The sequence below is a fragment of the Oxyura jamaicensis genome, chromosome 4 (genome assembly GCF_011077185.1).
Source record: "Oxyura jamaicensis isolate SHBP4307 breed ruddy duck chromosome 4, BPBGC_Ojam_1.0, whole genome shotgun sequence".
In the NCBI taxonomy this organism is placed as follows: Eukaryota; Metazoa; Chordata; class Aves; order Anseriformes; family Anatidae; genus Oxyura; species Oxyura jamaicensis.
The window spans coordinates 22,592,536-22,612,228 of NC_048896.1; the positions used below are offsets into that span (position 1 = coordinate 22,592,536).

Here is a 19,693-nt window from a genome sequence, read left to right on the forward strand (position 1 = left end):
CGCGGCACCGCCGCCATGTCGTGGCCCTTCCCCCTGAGCCGCCCTCGGGGGCGTGAGGCTGCGGGCACGGCTGGGGCCGCTGCGGCCGCTTCCAGCAGCATGGGGCGGGCAGCGGCGTGGGGCTCCCGGCTGTGGGGGCTGCTGGTGGTGGTGCTGTGGGGGACAGCGGCGGCAGCCGGCCCCGGGGCGGCCCCGCTGCTGTGCAATGTGAGCCTGGACAGCCCCGCCGAGGAGCGGTGGCTGCCGGTGCTGCGGCACTTCGAGCCCGCCTTCCTGCGCGCCGCCGTCGCCCGGGTCATCGAGTGAGTGTGGGGCGGCGGGGGGACCCTCCTCGGGACGGCGTGGGGTGGCGGGGACAGCTCTGCAGGGGCTGAAGGGCTCTGAATTGCCCCCCCAGTTGCCTGGGCTGTGGCTCGTAGCTGGGTTGTGCAGGGTGCTCGAGGGATGCATAGGAAGGTGGTGAGGTGCAGCGAGGGTGCTGAGTGGTCGGTGTCAACCGGCACGGCTGGTCCCAGCTGGGGACAAGCATGCAGTGGAGAATAAGTTGTAAACCTTTTTGTCTCTTTCTCAGCTAATAGGCAGCTAATGTCTTGAGCGTGTTTTACAGTGAAACTGTGCCAAAATGGGTCCACGAAGTTATTCAGCCCATTGCAGCAGAGCTGGAGACCTTCTTGCCACAGCCCTTCGCAGGGGAAATCCTGGGGCTGTGCAAAGCCCTGGGAATCAGTTTGGGCGACGGAGTTCTGCTTAACTTCGCCTATGAATCCACTGCGTAAGTGACTGAGAGTAATAGAATCGGACGGACGTGGACACAGATTCATTTTAGCTTATTATCTGACAAGGCAGATAAAGACGTGGCAGATAAATCATGCTGTTCGATCTTGATACCATTTCTGATGTTCAGCTGGGAGGCAGTTTGCATGCTGATTTGAATGAGGTACAGAGCAGCATACCCAGTAAGATAGTCTTTTAAATGCTAGTTCTTCATATTTCACAGAGCATGCGCATCATCCTGAGCCCCCATAAGACCTATGAAATTTTAAGTTTCTCAGCTCGAACAGTGGTCAAGAATGAACAGCAACCAGGAGCAAACTACCAGTCTGCAACTTGTCTTTACCTTTACAATTTTAACAGACAGTGCTGTGCATCACTGGGATGACAAACGTACAACTCCAGAGAAAATAAGTTGTGAATTACCTGCTAATTCAATTACAGAATTATGGAGTATCCTGAGTTGGAAGGGATCCATGTGGGTCATTGAATCCGACTCTTGATTCCACATCGGGCAACCTAAGTGATAAAACATATATCTAAGATCATTGTGCAACAGCATACTTCTTGAATAACGTACTTATTAAAAATTGTTTCCATGAAAGTGAAACTATTACTAAAAATGAGTTTCAGCACACTTCCTGTCCCAGAGAAGGTAGACTGCTGTTGAAATGGTCAACGCTTTAAAAGTAATCAGTTTCCAAACCAAAAAGATTTTGTTTGAACATTTAATCTATTTTAAATATAATCGGGGTCCAGATAGAAATGAAACAATCTATAATTAGTAAAAAAAAAGAAAAGGAAAGGAAAGAAAAGGAAAGGAAAGGGAATCAAAAAAGTTTCAAACTGATACTTTGTGGACATTTTTTGTTGAAATAATGACATTTTTCCTAAGTGGAAATCATGATTCCTGCTTGGTCTGTTATATCTGACCTGATATAGGCAGTAGTAGGGTTTTTGATTTTCTAAGTCAGGTGGGATGTCGTAAGTTAAGTATTGTATGGTTTTGTATGCCAGGCTCTCTGGAAAGTCTTTACCTTGTGGATATTGTGCATGATTTGTACAGGACACTGTCAAACTTTCTTGTACTTTTCTTTTTCCTTTAAATTGAAAATAAAGGCTGTGTGAAATTATATGAAAAAGTATAAGGTGAGACTGTTCTTTCAGGTTGTGTATTGCAAGTGTTAATGATGTAATGTGAGCTCTTATTTGTATGCTTCCATATGTAAAGTACTTAGAAGAAAATGAATTCAGTTACTCCTGAAATGCTGTGCTAGTTCAACTAGACTGTAATGTTGAAAGTGTTGTCATAGCTTTTTAAAAAATAATTTTCTCCTTTTTTTTTTTAAGGTTCTGTACTAGTATTGTCGCTCAGGATGAAAAAGGAAACATTTACCATGGTCGGAACCTAGATTATGACTTTGTAGATATATTAAGTAAAATTACAATTGATGTGCAGTTTATAAAAAGCGGACAGGTATGAATTGTGGTTGGTGTGGCTGGGTGGTATTCTGTGAAGCAATGGTGTGTGGTTGTACAGCTGTACAGGCATTTAATCTGGGAATATGGTTCCCAACCCAAGTTTACTGAATTAACAGAGCACACAGTCCTTCTTGATAGGAATGTGGGATGAGTGCTGTTTGTTTTTGATTTCTGGACATCCAGTTAGCAGTGAAAAACTGGAACAAATAAAACAGTGTAATCTAGTGTGTCAAGATCATTATTTGGAAGGAGATGGTAAAAGAAGAAAATGCCAAAGCATTAAAAAAAAAATAAATACTACAGAGTGTAGAAAAGAGATCAGTTTTGGTAGGGACCAATTTTTTGGCCCTTTTCTAAGGCCTTGTTAATTTTATTGACCAATGTGTATGTTTTACATGAATATTGTCTAAAATGAACTAGTTGGTAGTGCAGTCCTGGTTAGTTTCGTTTTCTTAATATTCATTTGTCCTTTTTTCAAATACAGAATTCTTTGTTTCTTACGTGGTCCCTTGCTAACTTGAGCAAAATTTTTGTAGCAGTTGGTGATCATTAACAAATGAAATGCAGCGTATTGTGGTCCCCAGAGTCTTTTTATCATTTACTTTGCAAGGTTTACTATAATTTAAGGCAAAGGGTTTTAAAGGGATTTCCAAAACAATATATGAAAGTCACAGGAAAAAGTACAGGATGCTGTTTTGGAATGTTGCTTATATTCCAAAAAGTGCTTAGTTCCAGAATGCTAAAATACTGTATGTTTCTTGGTTTCAGATAGCATATCAAGGAACCACATTTCTTGGTTACGTAGGCTTATGGACTGGACAAAGTCCACGCAAGTTCACAGTCTCTGGTGATGAACGAGGTAAAAAAAAAAATCAGTCTTCCACACTTGACAGCATGTATACTATTTCAGTTGATTATTGCCTCTTCCAGCTCTTCTGTCACATTCTCTAAGAGGGAAAAATACTGTTAGGTCTGCCAGAAAGGAGATGAGACTGACTGACTTCTCTGGCCCTCAGGAGATAAAAGCACACATGCTGCCAGTTTTTGGCTGCTACAGAGGAGAGAGGCATTTGTTTGTCATCTGAGCTTGAAAAGTGTCAGAGGAGACAGAGGAGGAGGAGACAGTAAGAGAAAAATATTGTGATCTGTCCAAGAGACACAATGAGAGATGACAGAGTAGGTGCTGAGACAAAAAGGGAGCCTTGTATAGCGAATAAACTGTCACTTTCCTAGTTCTCTCTTCCTTTCCCTATATCCCATTTTTCTTTGTCCCCATAAGACAGCTTGAATTAAAAGATCAGAAGAGAAGAATAAGACTGAGAGAATTATATACATATTCATTATATCTGTAATTAGGGACTCTGGTGTGGAGCACATGTGCCTTTTGATTCCTGCTTCCTTTGTTAATATTGCTTTCTTGCAATATTAAGATTCTCTAGATTTTTTCCGTAGTTGATATTCATATTTTTTAAAAGCCTGCTTCTGATGCTAGTGTAATTATTTAATCCTTTCAAACCTGGATCATCTTGGGCCAATACTGAGAGATGCTAACTGCTCTTAATTTGTACTAAAATCAACTTGGACATAGAGTCTTAAATATATTGAATCTTTGCAAAACACTTGATTTAGAAAGTCCTGCAGACCAAAGTCTGAATGGGCATAACCTGGGGACAAAACCAGTGCTGTTCTGTTCTCTCTAATGTATCTCAGCAGCATGCAAAGATCATCTGAGACCATGGTGAGATGGGTTAGTCCATGCACAAGCCCGTTATTTTTTCCTGATTATGTTACTGGAATCAAGTGCTGCAGATGTTTGTGTGAGATGGGCCCCTCTTGTCCATCAGGAGCTGATGTGCTGTCATCCACCTGCATGCCTTTGTTTCAGTTGCTTTTTAACTATAGAAAATAGTAATTCACTCAACACATGCTGCACTCGTGTAAATCAGTTGTTACTGACTGCTTGCTTGTCTGTCTGTCACCGTATGACTGAAATAAAATCTGGGAGATAAACTTGTGCACTCCGGCTGGAAAGGGAGATGACTTTAAATTAGGGTGAAGGTCTCTCAAATAACAGACATTATTTCTGTTGCCTTTTTCTTGTTTGGGCATAAAAATAAGTATAAAGTTGTCCTTCTGTTTTTCATGGTTCTCCTAATTTTCCCCAGAAACACGCAATCACTATTACTACCTCTTTTTTTTTCCCTTTTTAGCTACTTTAAGATTTCTGTGTAATTCTTCTTGTTGTAAGAGTTCAGTAAGATGAACAATGAGATGATTTATGCTAATATTTGAGCTGACAGATGTAGACTAACAAATCGTATCAATAGACCTGCAGTCTTTTTGGCAATGTGTGTTGCAAAGTGCTACTTCCTGTTAGGGTAAGCTTTGACACTTCAGTGCTCAGCATTCAGCTATGAATAAAAAATGATGAAAAATTGAGAAGCTAGTAAATTATCAATACTGAAAGAAGGCGGTGGTTTTTGATTTAAAGTGCTAGCACTTGCAAGTTCTGAGGGGTACTGCATATTTTCTCTAAAGAGCTAAATACCTTTTTCACTTTTGTTAATGCTGGTATTGGATCCTCTGCTTCTCGTTCACATTGTAGGTCCTACAGTGATTTGCTTGAGAACTTCTGTTCTAAGTTAAGCAAAGAGCACAATAAACAGATGTTCTGTCCTAAAGTACTGACAGTGGCACTGAAACAGAGATCTTTAACTTCTGAGCGTGTTTTCTGTCTGAAACCTTTCAGACTGGTTGAGAGTTCTGTTGCTGTAAATCTTTTAATCTACAGATTAAAATAAAAGTCTTTTTAATCTAGTAGAGGGTAAGATTGCAGAACTAGAGATGGGACCTGGAGAAGAAAGAAAGACAAGGAGGATAGATTTTACAGAGTGTAAGTAACATGTATGTGCAATAGTGTTTTTATTTTCTTTTTTTCCAGCGGGTGGTAGCTGGTGGGAAAATGCAATAGCTGCTTTTCTGAATCGAAATTACCCTGTCAGCTGGCTTGTCCGAGATGTAAGTGCACTACGTTATATATTCTCAGATTTCAGTGATGTCATTTCAACTTACAGACTCTTAGTAAATTTGACTTTTTTCACAGAAAATTCAAGAAATGGGTAAGATTATATTTTATAAGGGCAGATAGGTATTATCCCCAAATCATGTTTGATAAAGGCAATTCCAGCCCTTCAGGGGGACGATCTCTGATCACTGCAAAAAATCTATGAGTATCTGTGCAAAGACTTCCTTCCAGGGGAGGATCTCAGCTAGCTGTGAGGGATATAGTAATTTAGCAAATTGAGCAGCTGTACTCTAAGATAGTAAACATGTGAACCTGTAGTTGTTTTATTATATTTGATATGTTCCGGTATTAAAGACAGAGAGCTTACTGGTGAGTGGCAGGAGTTAGATTGGTCTTTTGTGTAGCACTTTTTATGAGTGTTTTCTTAGTATAACTGCTAAGATAAAACAGGTTTGCTGCTTCTCCAATTAATGAATTACAGCAAACATGAATTATATCTTTTGTAATTAAAAACCTACCTGAAGAATTGGAATGTTTACTGGAGACCTCATTGTTGACATTTTTTGAGTTTGAGATGTGAGCTGAGGCTGTGACTTGCCTACTACTAGCTGCAGTGTTGCTGTCAGAAATAATTGTTTAAAACAGTTGAGAGCAATTTTGTTTGTTCTCCATATTTGGCTTTAGTTTCTGCATAAAAGGACTTATTTTTAAAGAAGTACTTCTGTAGACTGGCTCTATGCCTGTAAACAGTAGCTTCACTGGCTGTGGTGGAGTTACCAGTTCCTACTAAGTTAGTCGTGTGGTTATGGCAAGAAAAGGAAGGCTTGCTGTGAGCAATGCCAGTGCTTCTCCGTTTTTACCAAAATCCTGTTAAACTAAAGGCAAGACAAGGATGCAGACTGGTGTTTTTTTTCTCCTTCTCATCCCATTTCTGTCCCATTTTGCAAGTTGAAAGACTTTGAGGATTGAACTGGCAGAGTTTGGGCATGCCTTTATCTCTTTAATGGCAGATTTTTCATCTTTTTTCACCATATACATGTTTGTGTGTACATATGTGTACACGTGTATACACATGTATGTCTATTTACTTGGTGTATTTGCAAAGCTGGGATTAATGAGGTCTGTTGCTAGTCAGTCATTTCATGTTCTTGTGCTAAAATCACAAGCTAAAATCACAGAAGTGCTTTCAAAGAAGTATTTTCAAATAGCACCTTATAGTTGATTGCAGTTTGCAACAAAGCTGCGACTGTTGTGCTTTTTCAGGTGTCCCAGTGCTTACTTTGTTCTTGACTGTACTTTGCGAATTTTGTTTCATTGTACTCTCCTTTTTGCACTTAGACCCTGAGCAGAGCAGAGGACTTTCAGTCAGCTGTTCTCAGACTAGCTGACATTCCCATCATTGCTGAAGTTTACTATATTGTAGGAGGTGTATCACCCAAAGAAGGCATGGTCATAACGAGGAATAGAAGAGGGCCAGCTGACCTCTGGCCTCTTGATCCTTTAAGTGGAGCGTAAGTACACAAAATGTTTTGTTTTTTCATGTTCCCTCTTAAGTGATAGGCAAGGATAGTGGGACAGCTTTCTTTAGAGATCCAGGCCCATCTCTTACCAATGCTGAGAAGTGAAAGCTTGGGAACCTCAGAAAGGAACCCCGGTCCCTTCCTGGGAAGGCATCACACCACCTTGTCAGATTGGGGCAGTCCAGAGCATCAAAAAAACATCTGTATGTATTTATTTTTTAGATAGATTTGAAAGGAGACAAGATTTGAGGACACATCCCAGTTGTCTGTCAAGTATTGCATGATTAAATTCAGTGCTCCCAAGTTAGTTTTCACACAGTATGGTAGAAGGGTTGAAGGCTCAAAATAATTGTTTCTATGATTTTTTGTGAAATCAGCTGCTTGATAAATGAAGGAGATCCTTAATAGTTGCCCTGCAGTGACAAAATGGAACTTAATGATTGCTGTCAGTCAGTAAGTGCTGGCTTGGCAACAGGCAGATGGCCTGTTGGCTCTGTGTACTCCAAGTGGAATGCTGCAGACTGCAGCATGTACCCATAATCCTTTCTCTAATTATCTCTTTAAAGGTCTAATCTTTCTTTTTTCCTAGTCAGTAGTAGTTTTGCCCTTAGCAGTTCAAGAGGTCACTCCTTTTTCATTTGTGTTCAGTAGCTTATGGTAAAGGCTGCTATATGTATAGGATCCCTTGGATATGCAAGAGACACAGGGAAGAGTTTTTTGAGGTAACTTTTTTTCCTGTGGGCAGTCTAGAAATACTAATTCTTGGCTTTTGTTAATTACCTGCTAATGCATCTTTTGTTTGCTTTCTTGTGTGTTACATGACAGGTGGTTTCGTGTGGAGACAAATTATGACCACTGGACTACCCCTCCTCCTTTTGACGACCGAAGGTAAATTTAGTTTAGACCTGTGCAGTGAGATATCACTTCCATTTTTAAAAAGCTTAGAGACTTGGGTGTTTTCTTCTCTGAGCAGGTGTTAGCTTGCTGAGCAGGCAGTTTGTTCAGTTTCTGGAATGCCACTCAAATGGGAACAGATAAGCTAAGGAGTGACAATGACATGTGCCAGAGGAAAGTCTGTGTGGCATTGAATGGCATGCAGGGTGAGAAGTAGCAAGGATATATTGTGTATCAAAAATTTTCATATAAAGTTTAGTAAAAATTACATTTTCACTATGAATCTAAATCCTGTATTTGATGGCACTATTGCGAGACTTGCAGACGTCACACAATCTTTAGGATGTGTGGTCTGCAAAAAGCTGCTGGCATATTCCCTGTTGTTCTGAATTCACAGTGTAGTAACACAGTAACTTCAGCAGTGTGAGTCCAGATTAAGTCACACAGAATTGTGGATAATTTTAGACCAAAACGGGCATTTTAAAATTAAAGGCAGTCACTGAGGAAATTCTTCACAGTGGTGGTTTGTAGCCTTTGGAACAATAAACTGTGTTTAATGATATTGCATTGTTCTCCTGCAGAACTCCAGCCGTGAAAGCTCTCAATGCTACTGGACAGCAGAATATCAATTTTGATACGCTCTTTCAGGTATTTCTTTTAAATTCTGTATTGTGGCACACAGACTTTCACTTGAAACTCTTTCAAAACAGAAGTGGTTATGTGGTTGTCAGTGATTTTAAAAGTATGCAAGGAAGGCATGGTGAAAAGGATGTGCCATGCAGGCACCTCTGGAGAGTTTAAAGCTGACAAATTTGTGCATTAAAATGGTTCTGAACTCCCTGTGTAGTCATTTCATAATAGTCTGCCAATCCAAGTTGAAAGGGTAAGCGATGAATCCCATCGCTGTCATCTCCATGCAGTTCCGTCATTCAAACGCAGTCATAAATATTAAAGCAGGCAGCTAAAGTGTTAGATGAGAGTAATATTTACCACTTATTTTTGAGAACTTCAATTTTGTGTATTTCAGATTTTTTTTTTTTTTGTGAAATGGTCCAATACTTAAAAATAAAACACAGCAAGAGTAATTCTTGATTCTATATTATTTGTGTTTGTAAGGTCATCCTACTGTTGTTCCTAAATAGCATTTTAATTCCCTTTTCACCAAAATGACACCTTTTCAAACTTTCTGTACAGGTGTTGTCAGTGAAGCCAGTCTTAAATGAGTAAGTATTAGATTCAGAGATGTCAATCAGTGCCTCTTACCATGCCTTGGGCCACTTAAAAGGCCATCACAAACTTCCTCAGGATTTTCCTATACATCTGTTTGAGTATCTTGTCATTTCCCAGCATAGATTACTGCTTGTGCACATGGTGCTGAAGACTTTCACAGAACTCTTCCTCCTCCATCTGTCTCTCTGGCTATGAAACTGTGCTTTGTTAGGCTTAGTCTGATAATGGGAAGTTCCTTTGTAGTAGTGAAACAAGTAACTGCTTATATAAACAGCAGTCATTTCTTAACGGTTCTTTTTACCAACTCCATTGTGCCTTTGACTTTTGGAAAGGTTGGATTTGTGTTAACGCTAGAAATGGCTTTCTCTGGTGCTTCCGATTTCGCTCTGCTTGATGTATGAAAAAAAAAAAAAAAAAGTGGTAAATGGGGACATAGCTTTTAGGTATCATTTACTGGCTTTTTAATACAGACTGATTTCAAATTTCTGCATTGTTCCACAGGTTGCACATTGCAGGTTATCCAGTTTTGCTTTACTTTTACATGGAGCTCAGTACCTTCTCTAGATCAGTCACTCACATTAGAGCTTGGCAATGGCTTCTTCAAAGTCAGTATGAGGACTTCCTCTCCTCTTTCTTATAAATGTGAGGAAATTTGAAAAGGAGATTATATCTTTGTGACTGTTAAGATTAGCAATAGTTTTTTTTAATACAGTGATCCAAACAGATGTAGAAATACTGTTTCTTTGCTGTACTAAATGGAAGGAAAAACGTGAAAACTTGTGCCAGCAGCCATCATTTTTATCAGTCTCTTTCCCACTCATCCTAACACTTCTGTACCTAAGCAGAATGTTTGTTTCCACTAAAATTTGTCCTGCTGCTTTGCTAGTTTTCTAAATTAATCTTCTCATCTTTGGAATGATTTTTTACTCACTGTTTTCTTCTTTCCCTACCAGTAACACAGTGTATACCACAGTAATGAGCGCTGCATTTCCAGAGAAGTACCAGACATGGATCAGAACTATGAAGTGAAGAGGTGTAAGTAATGTGCTGGTACTCCTAGCTACTTGTACTTAAATAAAATTTCAGCTGAAGGGTCATTGAGGGGCAAAGCACTGCAATGGCACTCAAGTGACCTACTCTGAATTCCTGATTCCCTTGGTTTGCTTATTGACCTTGGGTAAATACCTTCCCTTAGTTGATTCAGAGATAAGAGTTAAGTATTGACTTTCTTTGCAAAACCCTTGGAGATTATTTGAGGAAAAGTACTTTATCGGAGAGGAAAGGGTAGTGTGGTGAGCTACGGGTAGTTGTTGGCTATATGGACGTTTTACCTACTATTTTTACCATTTCCACTACTGTGATGTTTCACATGACTTCCAGTGGTTTGACTTTGACAGGAAGCTCTGCCAGTGGTGAACTGAACCCCAGCAGGTGAAGTCGGTGCACTTGGCACAAAGAAAGATCAAGCTTAGCTTGTAACAGCCCTTCACAACCAGCTGAACATTAGCATCCTCAGAAGGTTTTGTCCAGTGGTCTTGCAGAAAAAGTCAGTCATTGAACTCCCACAGAGTTTCAGGTGGTGGCTTTACTGTGTTCAAAGGAAAATATTAAGTTACAGATATTTCTATTCCAAGAAATTCTGGTTGTGGGGGGGGCTTGGCAGGACCATAAGAAACTGCATTTCAGTTTGAATAGTCTTTTAAAGCATTATTAGTATTGTATTAATAGCAGTTAATATTGGGCATTAGATTTTAGCAGGACTTTCTTTTAGAGATTCTGAAGTGTTTGTTTCTTTTTTAACTTCATACAAACCTATGCTCTCTTATTTACCTATATATCTGTTTATTTCAGCAGACCAAATTGACGAAAAGCTGAAGCTTTCCAAGACCGGCGTATGCTTTTAAAAACACTCTCAAAAGCAGAACAGTTGTTTTGGCTTACTAATTGTGCAAACCATTCAGGAAATAATGACTTGTTAGTTCTTTGAAGTGTTGCAGATGATACTGTTAATGAACTGTAAAGTAAGATTGATTTTATTTTAATTATATTCATGTTCTAGCAGATGTTGATGACTAAAAACTGTTTTTATTGTTTTTGGAAAGATTTGTGCAATTTGATTGTACTCACATACTTACCAATAAATAAAAACTATTTTGTGGGGGATGTAGGTCTGAACATAATTAAAGATGCAGCTGATTGCTTGATTTATGAAGACCTGTGGTGATACTACCACTGTCATCATCTGTTTCTGACTTGTTTGGGGCCTGTGAGTGTGAGCCCAGCAGGATCAAGTGCTGTGCCCAGCAAGAACTGGCCTGAGTGCTGTGGAAGCTGGTAGAGTTAGAGAACAGGGTTGCCACAGGTCCTGAGACTGTCTCAGCCTTCGTTCAGCTTCATCACTGTGGTCATCCTGTCCTGAGGCACTCTGTAGACCTTCGTCAAGACAAAAATCACTGCATCAGTGCAAAGGAGTGTGACTACACTGTGTGAATACCACTGCAGGCAGTATCTTTCCTCTTCAGCTATGGTTCTCCAGAGCACAGGTTCTTCAGCTGTTTTTATTAGGCTTATAAAAGATGATTGAGAGGTATATAGTCTTAAGATGGTTGCCAGGTGATATGGATATGGAAAGCACTTGACTAAGGCTAGGTAGGTAACGTAGTGGACCATAAACAGAGATTTTCAGTCTGTCTAAGGACTGTCTATTTAGTGTAAGGTGAGGAAATATGGCTACTCATCAGTTATTTAAGGAGATGTGATGATACAGACTTCTTCCCCAGAGTAGATGATAGAAGTTTGTGATGGAGTAGTGAGATTAGAAAATTGATTGTTTTCCTTTTTAATATTTGAAAGCTATCTTCAATAGAAACTTTACAACTCACTTTTCTAGTGCAGAGGTGGTTTTTTGTTTTGTTTTGTCTAGTTGTGCCATGACTGCATACTGTGAATTCAGGCACTTCTTGCAGGCACCCCAGAAATACAGGATTTAAGGAGTCAAGAACAATGGATACCTTCACATAAAGCTTAGAGGTCTGGTTCTTTACCAGGCAGAATTCAGGTGAGTGCCTGTGAAAATTTTGCCTAGGAGAAGAAGGTATGATCATAGCACTAGGTGAGAGAGCCATTTCCAGATATGTGCAATGCCATCCACAGTGTTGGTGCGCTGGTTATGCTAACTGTTCCCGAGTGAGCCTTCTGGAGATTTGGTCCCTTTACCTCCTTGTGCTGAGTCTGGCTAAGTGTTGTAACCTACTTACCTGCATCCTCTACTTCTGCCTGGATAAATGTGCTGCCAGCTTTGCCTTGACCCAGTTTGTACAGTGATGTTAGTAGTCATATACCAGAACTGATAAAGCTGAAAAATAGAGGTTTTCTGGAAGAGGATGTGAATAATGGAAGTTACAATATCTTTGAGATATCAGGATGACATTGTTTCAATCCACAGAGTAGACACTGACTCCTCATTCCACCAGGTTTTCCTTATGTAACTGCCACCCACAAGTAAAGGCAAAACAATCCTCACAGGAATAATTTTGCATAGTCTTCTTGACCTCAGCAGTATTAGGCTGATTATCTTCTGCCAGTGGTATGCCCAGATTCTCAGTCCTTTATAAAATGAATCAAATATGTTTGCTTCCAAGTGTACAAACATCTGGAGTGTGTAAATATTTGGTATCTGTGAATATTCAGCAAACAGTTGTACACTCCTGTATTGTCTCATCAGCTGATCAGAAATTGGTAAGGCTCAGCCACAGAACACATTAGTGAAAACAAAATTGTTTTTTTGAACTTTAAATGGGAAGCTAGATTTTAAGTAATCTATTTTTTTTTTCTTTTGTTACTTTAAAATATTTTCTGAAAGCCTTGCCTTTTATCAGTTTATTTACAAACATCAGACACACTGCCAATAAAATGAAGCCTTTATGCATATGTAGATATAGGCATATGTATTTTGCTAAGCAGAAGGATATGTATAACTTTCTGGTCTTAGTTTAATTACATGCTAAAAATATAAACAAAGTGTTAAATGACGTATATTACAAACTAGATGATTTAATCTGTGAAACGTGTTGAGCTTCTTTTGCCTAAGAATTGAAATCTGATAAAAACGCAGAGAGGTTTTTAAACAGTTTAAATAAAACAATGCTGGATATATAAGGAAACAATAAATGTAGCACTGGTTCTTTTTAGAGTTTTTTTTTTTTTTGGGGGGGGGGATTTGCTTTGTTCTTTAAAAAAAAAGGATCATTCATAGTTACTGAATTGCTCACTGGTCATCCTTCTGTTTGACGTTTCATCTGCTTTGTGTGTTCACATTTTAGAGACTGGGAAATAAAACAGCTTTTCTGCTTTCTCAAGCCCCATCAGCTTCATCACTTAGAATTGATAAGTAATTAACTAGAACTAAGTTATGTTATCCTTGCTTTGTCCATTTGTTTGTTTCTGCAGTCTGGACTCCCTAGCTATAAAGCCCAATTTTTTCAGTCCACCATAGGGAGCATGTGAAATGTTTATTTCTTTTTTCTTTGAGAAGTTTGCATTTAACAAAAGGCAACTTGCAACTGTTTACAAACTGGTCCTTTTAAGATGAGAGAAGCCAATGCACCATCTTTCTCATTCCTAATCCTCTTCAGTAATCCTAATCCATTTCAGACCTGTAACCTTTCTTAAGCATCACATGGGAGAGGATTCTTAAGGCTGCTCAGAACTGTGCAGTAAGTAAATCGAAGGGTCTGTGCTTGTTGCAGAGCAGCGCACATGTTGTGTACTGCAGGTGCTGAAAGCAATGGCAATTTCTGCTGCATGCCCAAGGGAACAGCCTACTTGATCATTTAGATCTCAGGAGGAGTTTCTAAATCTGTAATCAAGTAAATCACTTCAGAGATTGTTGATCACTTGGGGTAATGAATGCTGGTTATATAAGCAAACAAACAAATATTTAAGAAGTGGAGAGCTTCTTTTGTGTTTAATAAATCCTTAAGCTAGAAATTGGTGGCAAGGTAAGTTTTATTTTTCTTTTTTTTCTGCAACTGTTTTGTCTTCAGTAGTCACTCGGTACCCATAGTTTGAGGTGAAATGTCCTTTCTATAGATCACTTTTTCTAAGTGAAATTCTCCTTTTTGGCACTGCAGTAACTGTGCAGATGCAGGGTTTAGTGCATGTGTAAAATTAACCAAGTTTCACTGTCTTGTTTCCAGCTATGAGCAAAGCTTAGTCTGTTGTACACGTGGAACAGGGGTATTTACTCTAGGAGGGAAAGGAAGGATCATCACTTTCCCTGGTGCTAGCGAGCATTTTTATTCTTGTCAAAATTATTTTCTTATTTGTTTTAATTCATTGATGGCTCTTAAATGACCTGTTGCTGTTTTTCTACTAGCAGAACTTAAAATTTGTTTCAATTTTGCATCTCTCTTTCACTGTTTTCTTCCTAGTAAACATTCAGTAAGTCTGTTTTATCCTCTCGTTGCCTTCTAGATTCTGTTCATCTCTTCCCTTGGTCATCCAAATGTCTGTAAAATTTACAAGCTAGTGGGGATTCTGTTTTGCATATGACATGTGAATGTGTTGTCTTTCTTAGGAAGCACATCGTTTTAGAGTTGACTTTGCATGGCGGAGTAGTTTGTTGCGCTTTTCAGGCCTTTGATTCAAGTAGGTGGAGCCCCAAATTCTGCACAGATCTGTCATCTGGACGAGCTCAGAGATGTGGCAGAGTGTAGAATTTGATTCCAAATGGTGTCACAGGTTTTCATTTTGTAAGAGTTAATACTTGCAGTAAGCCTGGGCTTTTGTTGTTGCTGTTTTGGAGCCTTTTCCTTTTCCTTTTCCTTTTCCTTTTCCTTTTCCTTTTCCTTTTCCTTTTCCTTTCCTTTCCTTTCCTTTCCTTTCCTTTCCTTTCCTTTCCTTTCCTTTCCTTTCCTTTCCTTTCCTTTCCTTTCCTTTCCTTTCCTTTCCTTTCCTTTCCTTTCCTTTCCTTTTTTTCTCTTTCCTTCCTTCTTTCCTTCTTTCTTGTTGACGCGGAGGGATTTATGCAAGTTTTCCTTTATTGGGTTTTATGTGTTATTTTATCATGGGGTAGTATTAAACAGATCAGCAGCCCGTGCCACAAAAGGAAGTATGTTATCCCCTGTCTGGGGAGGCGTATGTGGAGTATGGCTGTAGAAGTTTCTTCTGCCTTTCAACACTAACTGGTGAACAGGGAATATGCATCATTATGTGTTTGTGGTCTTCTGCTGAGGCACTGAGCTTTATTGGTCTGTTAGTTGCCTATATCTATGTGCAGCTCTTGAGTCTATGCCTTGTTCAGTGGTGTTTTTGGTGAGAAAGGAGTAGGTAGCCAGTTGTTTCACAAATGCACTGTTTTATCTCAGCTAGTTGTTTAATACAGCCTGTACTTGAGGTGATGCCACCATTGAACTTCATCATGTCGTTCAGGCTGCATCCTTATTGACTCCTACACTGCAACTTTTCCTTGCAAACAGGGTTTTAGGTATGGGAGGGTTGTATCTCACTGTGTTATGGATGAGGAAGGATCAGAGGTGCTGAGCAGTTGGGTTAGCTCTATTTCTTCCTCACTCATCCCACCCTTGAAGCAGGTTTAATTCCTTTAGATTCTTTGGTTTACTGCTTTGCACGCCTTTGCTCATGCTGTGGCCCTCAGAAGAATCTGTGGGTATTATTTTGTTTCTCCAAAAGTGATCTCAAATCCAAGATCATGTTTTATCAAAACACGTAGGTAGTACCCCTGAACACACTGTAGGCAAGCAAGGTACCTATCTCTGTACCTGAGCACACGTTTAAAATATGTTCTTTGGTTTTTAAAACTCATCTGGCAGTGTTCTAGTTCCTGAAAAAGGATTTTTCTCATGCTACCATTTTTAAAGGTACCTTTAAAGGTGCTCACCTCTTCTGAAAAGTTGAAGCATCCAGCTTCCTTTGAGGCTGGTAGTATCACGTTTCGAAGCTAGGCACGCAGTCTGTGTTGACCTCCACTGTGGAGGAACAGCTGTCCACACTAGCCATGTTTCAGGGTTTTTTCTTGGGCCTGGCTTGATCCTGCTCCTGTGGACTGAGCTCCTGTTTAGTAGCCAGAGTATGTCCTCTGGTGTCTTTCATCTGAAAGGAACCCGCGTCATGCTGTTTCGGACTGCTCTGCCAGGTATACCAGAACGCACTAAGTGGAGGTGATTGGGGATGTCCGTTTCTAAAGCAAGCTGCTGATACAGAACAAATCATTTGTATCATTGCTTCTCTGGGTAGCTAATACTTGTTGAAATCTTCAGGTACATCTCTTTGAAAAGACATCTTTATGTGAAAATCCGTGTGGAAATTATCTGCTTACACACAAAGTTTCTGAACTTGAAAATCTGTTTTTCCTGCAATGGGATTTGCCCTGTACAGGAGGTGACAAGTAATAGCCTTAAACACTAGACATTCTGATTTTATTCTATTTTTTTCTGTGCAACTGTCCTTTTGAGTACCTGCATTATAAAAAAAAAGACCATATAAAGCACCAGGTGTATTTGGGCCTAGTTTGCAGTGATTTCAGGCCATTTTTGACACTGATATGCAATAATGTTGTTAGACTACAACTAGAGTGACTGGTATTTTGTTGAGAACATTGTAAATTATCTTTCTGTGGCATAATCCGGTTAATGTGAAGGTGCTTTTGTGCATTTCAGCATTCTGGGCAAGATAGAGAATTTCAGCATTTCTAGAAACTTTCTGCGCTGGCATTTTGTTTAGCATGGACCATCCCCCTGAGCAAGCACTGTGCACTTGTACCTTATACAGCACTGGACACGTTCCTTCAATTAATCTTTCTGCAGATCTGTAGGCAAAAGGGCTGCAGAAAGCGAGAGAAGGAGAAGAGAAGGGCTTTTCCCTCCCCTGCTGAGAAGTGCCTCTGCTGTCCTGACCCTTCAAAAGCCTTTAAAATGTTGTGCTAGCACCAGACCTAATATTGTTAAAGGTGATTTTTTCCTTCCTTTCCTTTCTCAGCTTTCTCCCTCTCTCCAGTTCTGGGGCAGAATAAAAATCTTTATAAATCTTAGGTGATACAGCCTGGGACTACTGTGTACATGGAGTTTTATTTTTCCGACATTTTTTATTTCCCCCAGAGGAAATGTGTCTGACAAGAAAAGGCATTCTGATTGTCCTCAAAGTGAGAAGTTTCAGAATTTGCCTTATTCTTGAAACAGGATCCTTTTGCTCTGAGCAGAGCTTTCTGCAGCAGTGAGGTGAACAAAAATCTGGCTGTCCTGTCCTTTTATGCTGGCCAGGATCTGAGCAACTGATGGCATAATACGCCCCCGCACTCAAGCAGATCCATGAGGTGAAGAAAAGCAGTATTTATTTCACAAAGCTGATTATTTTCTTATGATAGCTAATTGTTACTTTAGACTTATCTCCCCTCTAGCTGTGGAACTGCAAATAGATTTAAATACCATATGTATGTTCATCCCTCGTAATGAGAGTTATCCTTCAGAGATGGTATATGCATAAATATATTTGCATATACTGAGTGTTACTGAATCAACTTAATTACTTTAATGCTTCCAGATCAGTATAAAAAATCTTGCTTTTTTCTATATGGCAAATGCCTCAAATATGCAGTCATGTAGTATTTTAGCACCTTTTACTTCATCTGGGTGCTTCAGCTGTGCATGAGCAACGGGGGTGGTAGCATGAGGATTTGGAGATGTGGTCTGCTCTTAGTGCTCAATCAAGCATATTTTACTGTACCATTTGAAATGAAGGTTCACATCAAAGAGCCATACTGCTAAAAGTATAGGAGCCTAAAATTAGGTACATGAAATACTGTGTGAGTACATGAATGCCTGGTTTATACATCTACTGTACAATTGCAGTACCTAGATATGTAATCTCTGATATTTTTATCCAATCGGCAAAGGTGCTGGAATTATTCCTGTTCATATAGCTGAGTTGCAATTTTAAACAGCAAGACAGAAATCCTCATCTCAGATTGTCTAGAAGACAACAAAGTAGCTTGAGGAACGTGGTAGTAGAAGATGTACTTGGGCACAAGACAGGACATCTGCTTGTTGATCTTAATAAGTGTTAATATATTTAATTATAGACTCAGCACTGTGGGGCATGTTGCAGCAGTTTTGATTCTGATCGAATGCTTTCCTGCATCTCTCGCATGGTTTTGATGATACTGGGCCAGTCGGCAGCATTCTAGTACTGGTTGGAAAACATGGGATCTGGTAGTTCTGTAAATGCCAACTACAAGTACTCTCTGCAGAAGTCTGAAAATGGTGAGTGATTCTTTGAAATGTAATCTTTTCCTGTCTGCTCCTGCACATGCTGTTGGAAGGTTGTGGTGGATGGGCTTCTTTTCCACGTCACTCCTTTTTCTTGATAGTACTGAGGTGAGGTTATATCTTTCAGTCATGTCCTATGATGAGGAATTTCAGATGTCATGCAGAATACCAACACTAGACTTAGAAAATAACAGCTATCTAGACCCAGGATTAGATTAAAATCAATCAAAACCTGACCAGAAGTGAAGCAGCAAAAAGCAGTTTTGTTGGAACTAGCATCAGATTAATTAATCAATTTCTGCCTAATTTATATGTGTTGGAATCTCATGTGCTGACAGGGTGAAAGATGAAAACACCCTGCTGCTTCTGTTGGGCTTCCTCTTCAAAGACTGTGCTAGGGATATAAGACTGGTAAAGCAGAAACATTAGCAAAGCCAAAATAAACGTGGTTCTAAAGAAGGCAAGATGCTGTGGTTAATAAAAGCTAAAAGGCAAAGTGTGAAGAAAAAAAGAAAGACTAATTTTCTATGTTGTTTCATTCAGTCATTGGCAGTAGCAGAACAGCAGTATGGTACAAACTATTTGCAAATGTTTTGAAAGCAAAACCAGTGATTGCTTTTAGAAGTTAGGAGAGTGGAGATACTGTTGTGACTCAGCATTATTTGTTTGTAATTTTTGTTTATTAGAAATATCCACCTTTTTTTAAATTTAGAGTTGTCTACTGCCAGTAGCCCCAAAGAACAAATGAGTTTCTTAGGAAGTTCAGGGTGATTTTATGACAGTGGCTTGTTTATAACATAGAAAGCATAATGTAAAACTAGTTACTGATTTGAAACCCTCTGTTAAATCTGATACCTCATCAACAATTTCCAATGGCAATAAATTCTTCATCAATTACTTGCCTCTCATTTTTAAAATCCTTCAGAGTTGGTGATCTGCAGAAGTGGAGCTAGCTGCTCAGGAGTTTCCAATGTAATCACTGGGCTCTGCCCTTCCAGCTGAGGCTGGAGCTCTGTGCAAGTTGTGATGAGGGAGCAGGTCAGACCTTCAGCTGGTACCAGCTGGCACAGAGCAGAGCTGTGCTGACAAGGCATCAGCTGCCTCTGTCTGCTGTGGTGCCTCTGGCTCTCTTGTGTAGGTTGTGGAGACGTGGTAGAGCATACACATGGTGTAAATGTTGCCATTTCCCTGCATAAATGTGCAACTTAATTTAATCTTCATTAAATAAACCTGTATGATGGGGAGAATTTGGGCTGCAAAAGTATCTGTCAGGTTAAAAAGAATATTTTCTGGCTTGTATTCTCATTAATTAGAAGTTCAAATGTAGATAAAAAATAATTTCTTACAATAGGCTTTCAATTTCTTAGAACAGGGTCTCCTTTTTTGTTGGAGCTGTTGTTAAAATCAGCTTCTAGCTATTTACTTATATTTCTGCAGTGCCTTCTCAGGAAATCGTACTGTGCTGGTACTTGTCTTGCAAGAAACCT

The 19,693-nt window shown here is 39.6% G+C and overlaps 2 protein-coding genes and 1 long non-coding RNA gene across 6 annotated transcripts in view; 2 read left to right on the plus strand and 1 right to left on the minus strand.

The window, feature by feature from the left end:
* On the plus strand, positions 1–13,105 carry NAAA (N-acylethanolamine acid amidase). Of its 4 annotated transcripts, none has more exons than XM_035325643.1 (11): positions 1–302; positions 608–772; positions 2,122–2,248; positions 3,022–3,112; positions 5,195–5,271; positions 6,617–6,789; positions 7,624–7,686; positions 8,274–8,340; positions 8,887–8,915; positions 9,876–9,957; positions 10,774–13,105. In XM_035325643.1, exons 1-10 carry the CDS (start codon positions 16–18, stop codon positions 9,949–9,951), a joined length of 1,155 nt encoding a protein of 384 aa, XP_035181534.1. In that variant the 5' UTR covers positions 1–15; the 3' UTR covers positions 9,952–9,957; positions 10,774–13,105. The 4 variants fall into 4 exon arrangements, 2 of the variants coding, with proteins under 2 accessions (XP_035181534.1, XP_035181535.1); XM_035325644.1 differs by having other exon boundaries at positions 10,777–13,105; XR_004750601.1 differs by lacking the exon at positions 8,887–8,915.
* LOC118166603 overlaps positions 723–19,693 on the minus strand; it is a 26,611-nt gene continuing 7,640 nt past the window's right edge. Inside the window, exon 3 of the long non-coding RNA XR_004750602.1 lies at positions 723–1,290. This is a non-coding gene — a long non-coding RNA (uncharacterized LOC118166603). The remainder of the gene's footprint in view (positions 1,291–19,693) is intronic.
* Positions 16,186–19,693, plus strand: part of PPEF2 (protein phosphatase with EF-hand domain 2) — a 17,248-nt gene continuing 13,740 nt past the window's right edge. Inside the window, exons 1-2 of the mRNA XM_035325632.1 lie at positions 16,186–16,202; positions 18,020–18,200. Coding sequence (XP_035181523.1) covers positions 18,140–18,200 — 61 coding nt within the window. The 5' untranslated portion in view covers positions 16,186–16,202; positions 18,020–18,139. The remainder of the gene's footprint in view (positions 16,203–18,019; positions 18,201–19,693) is intronic.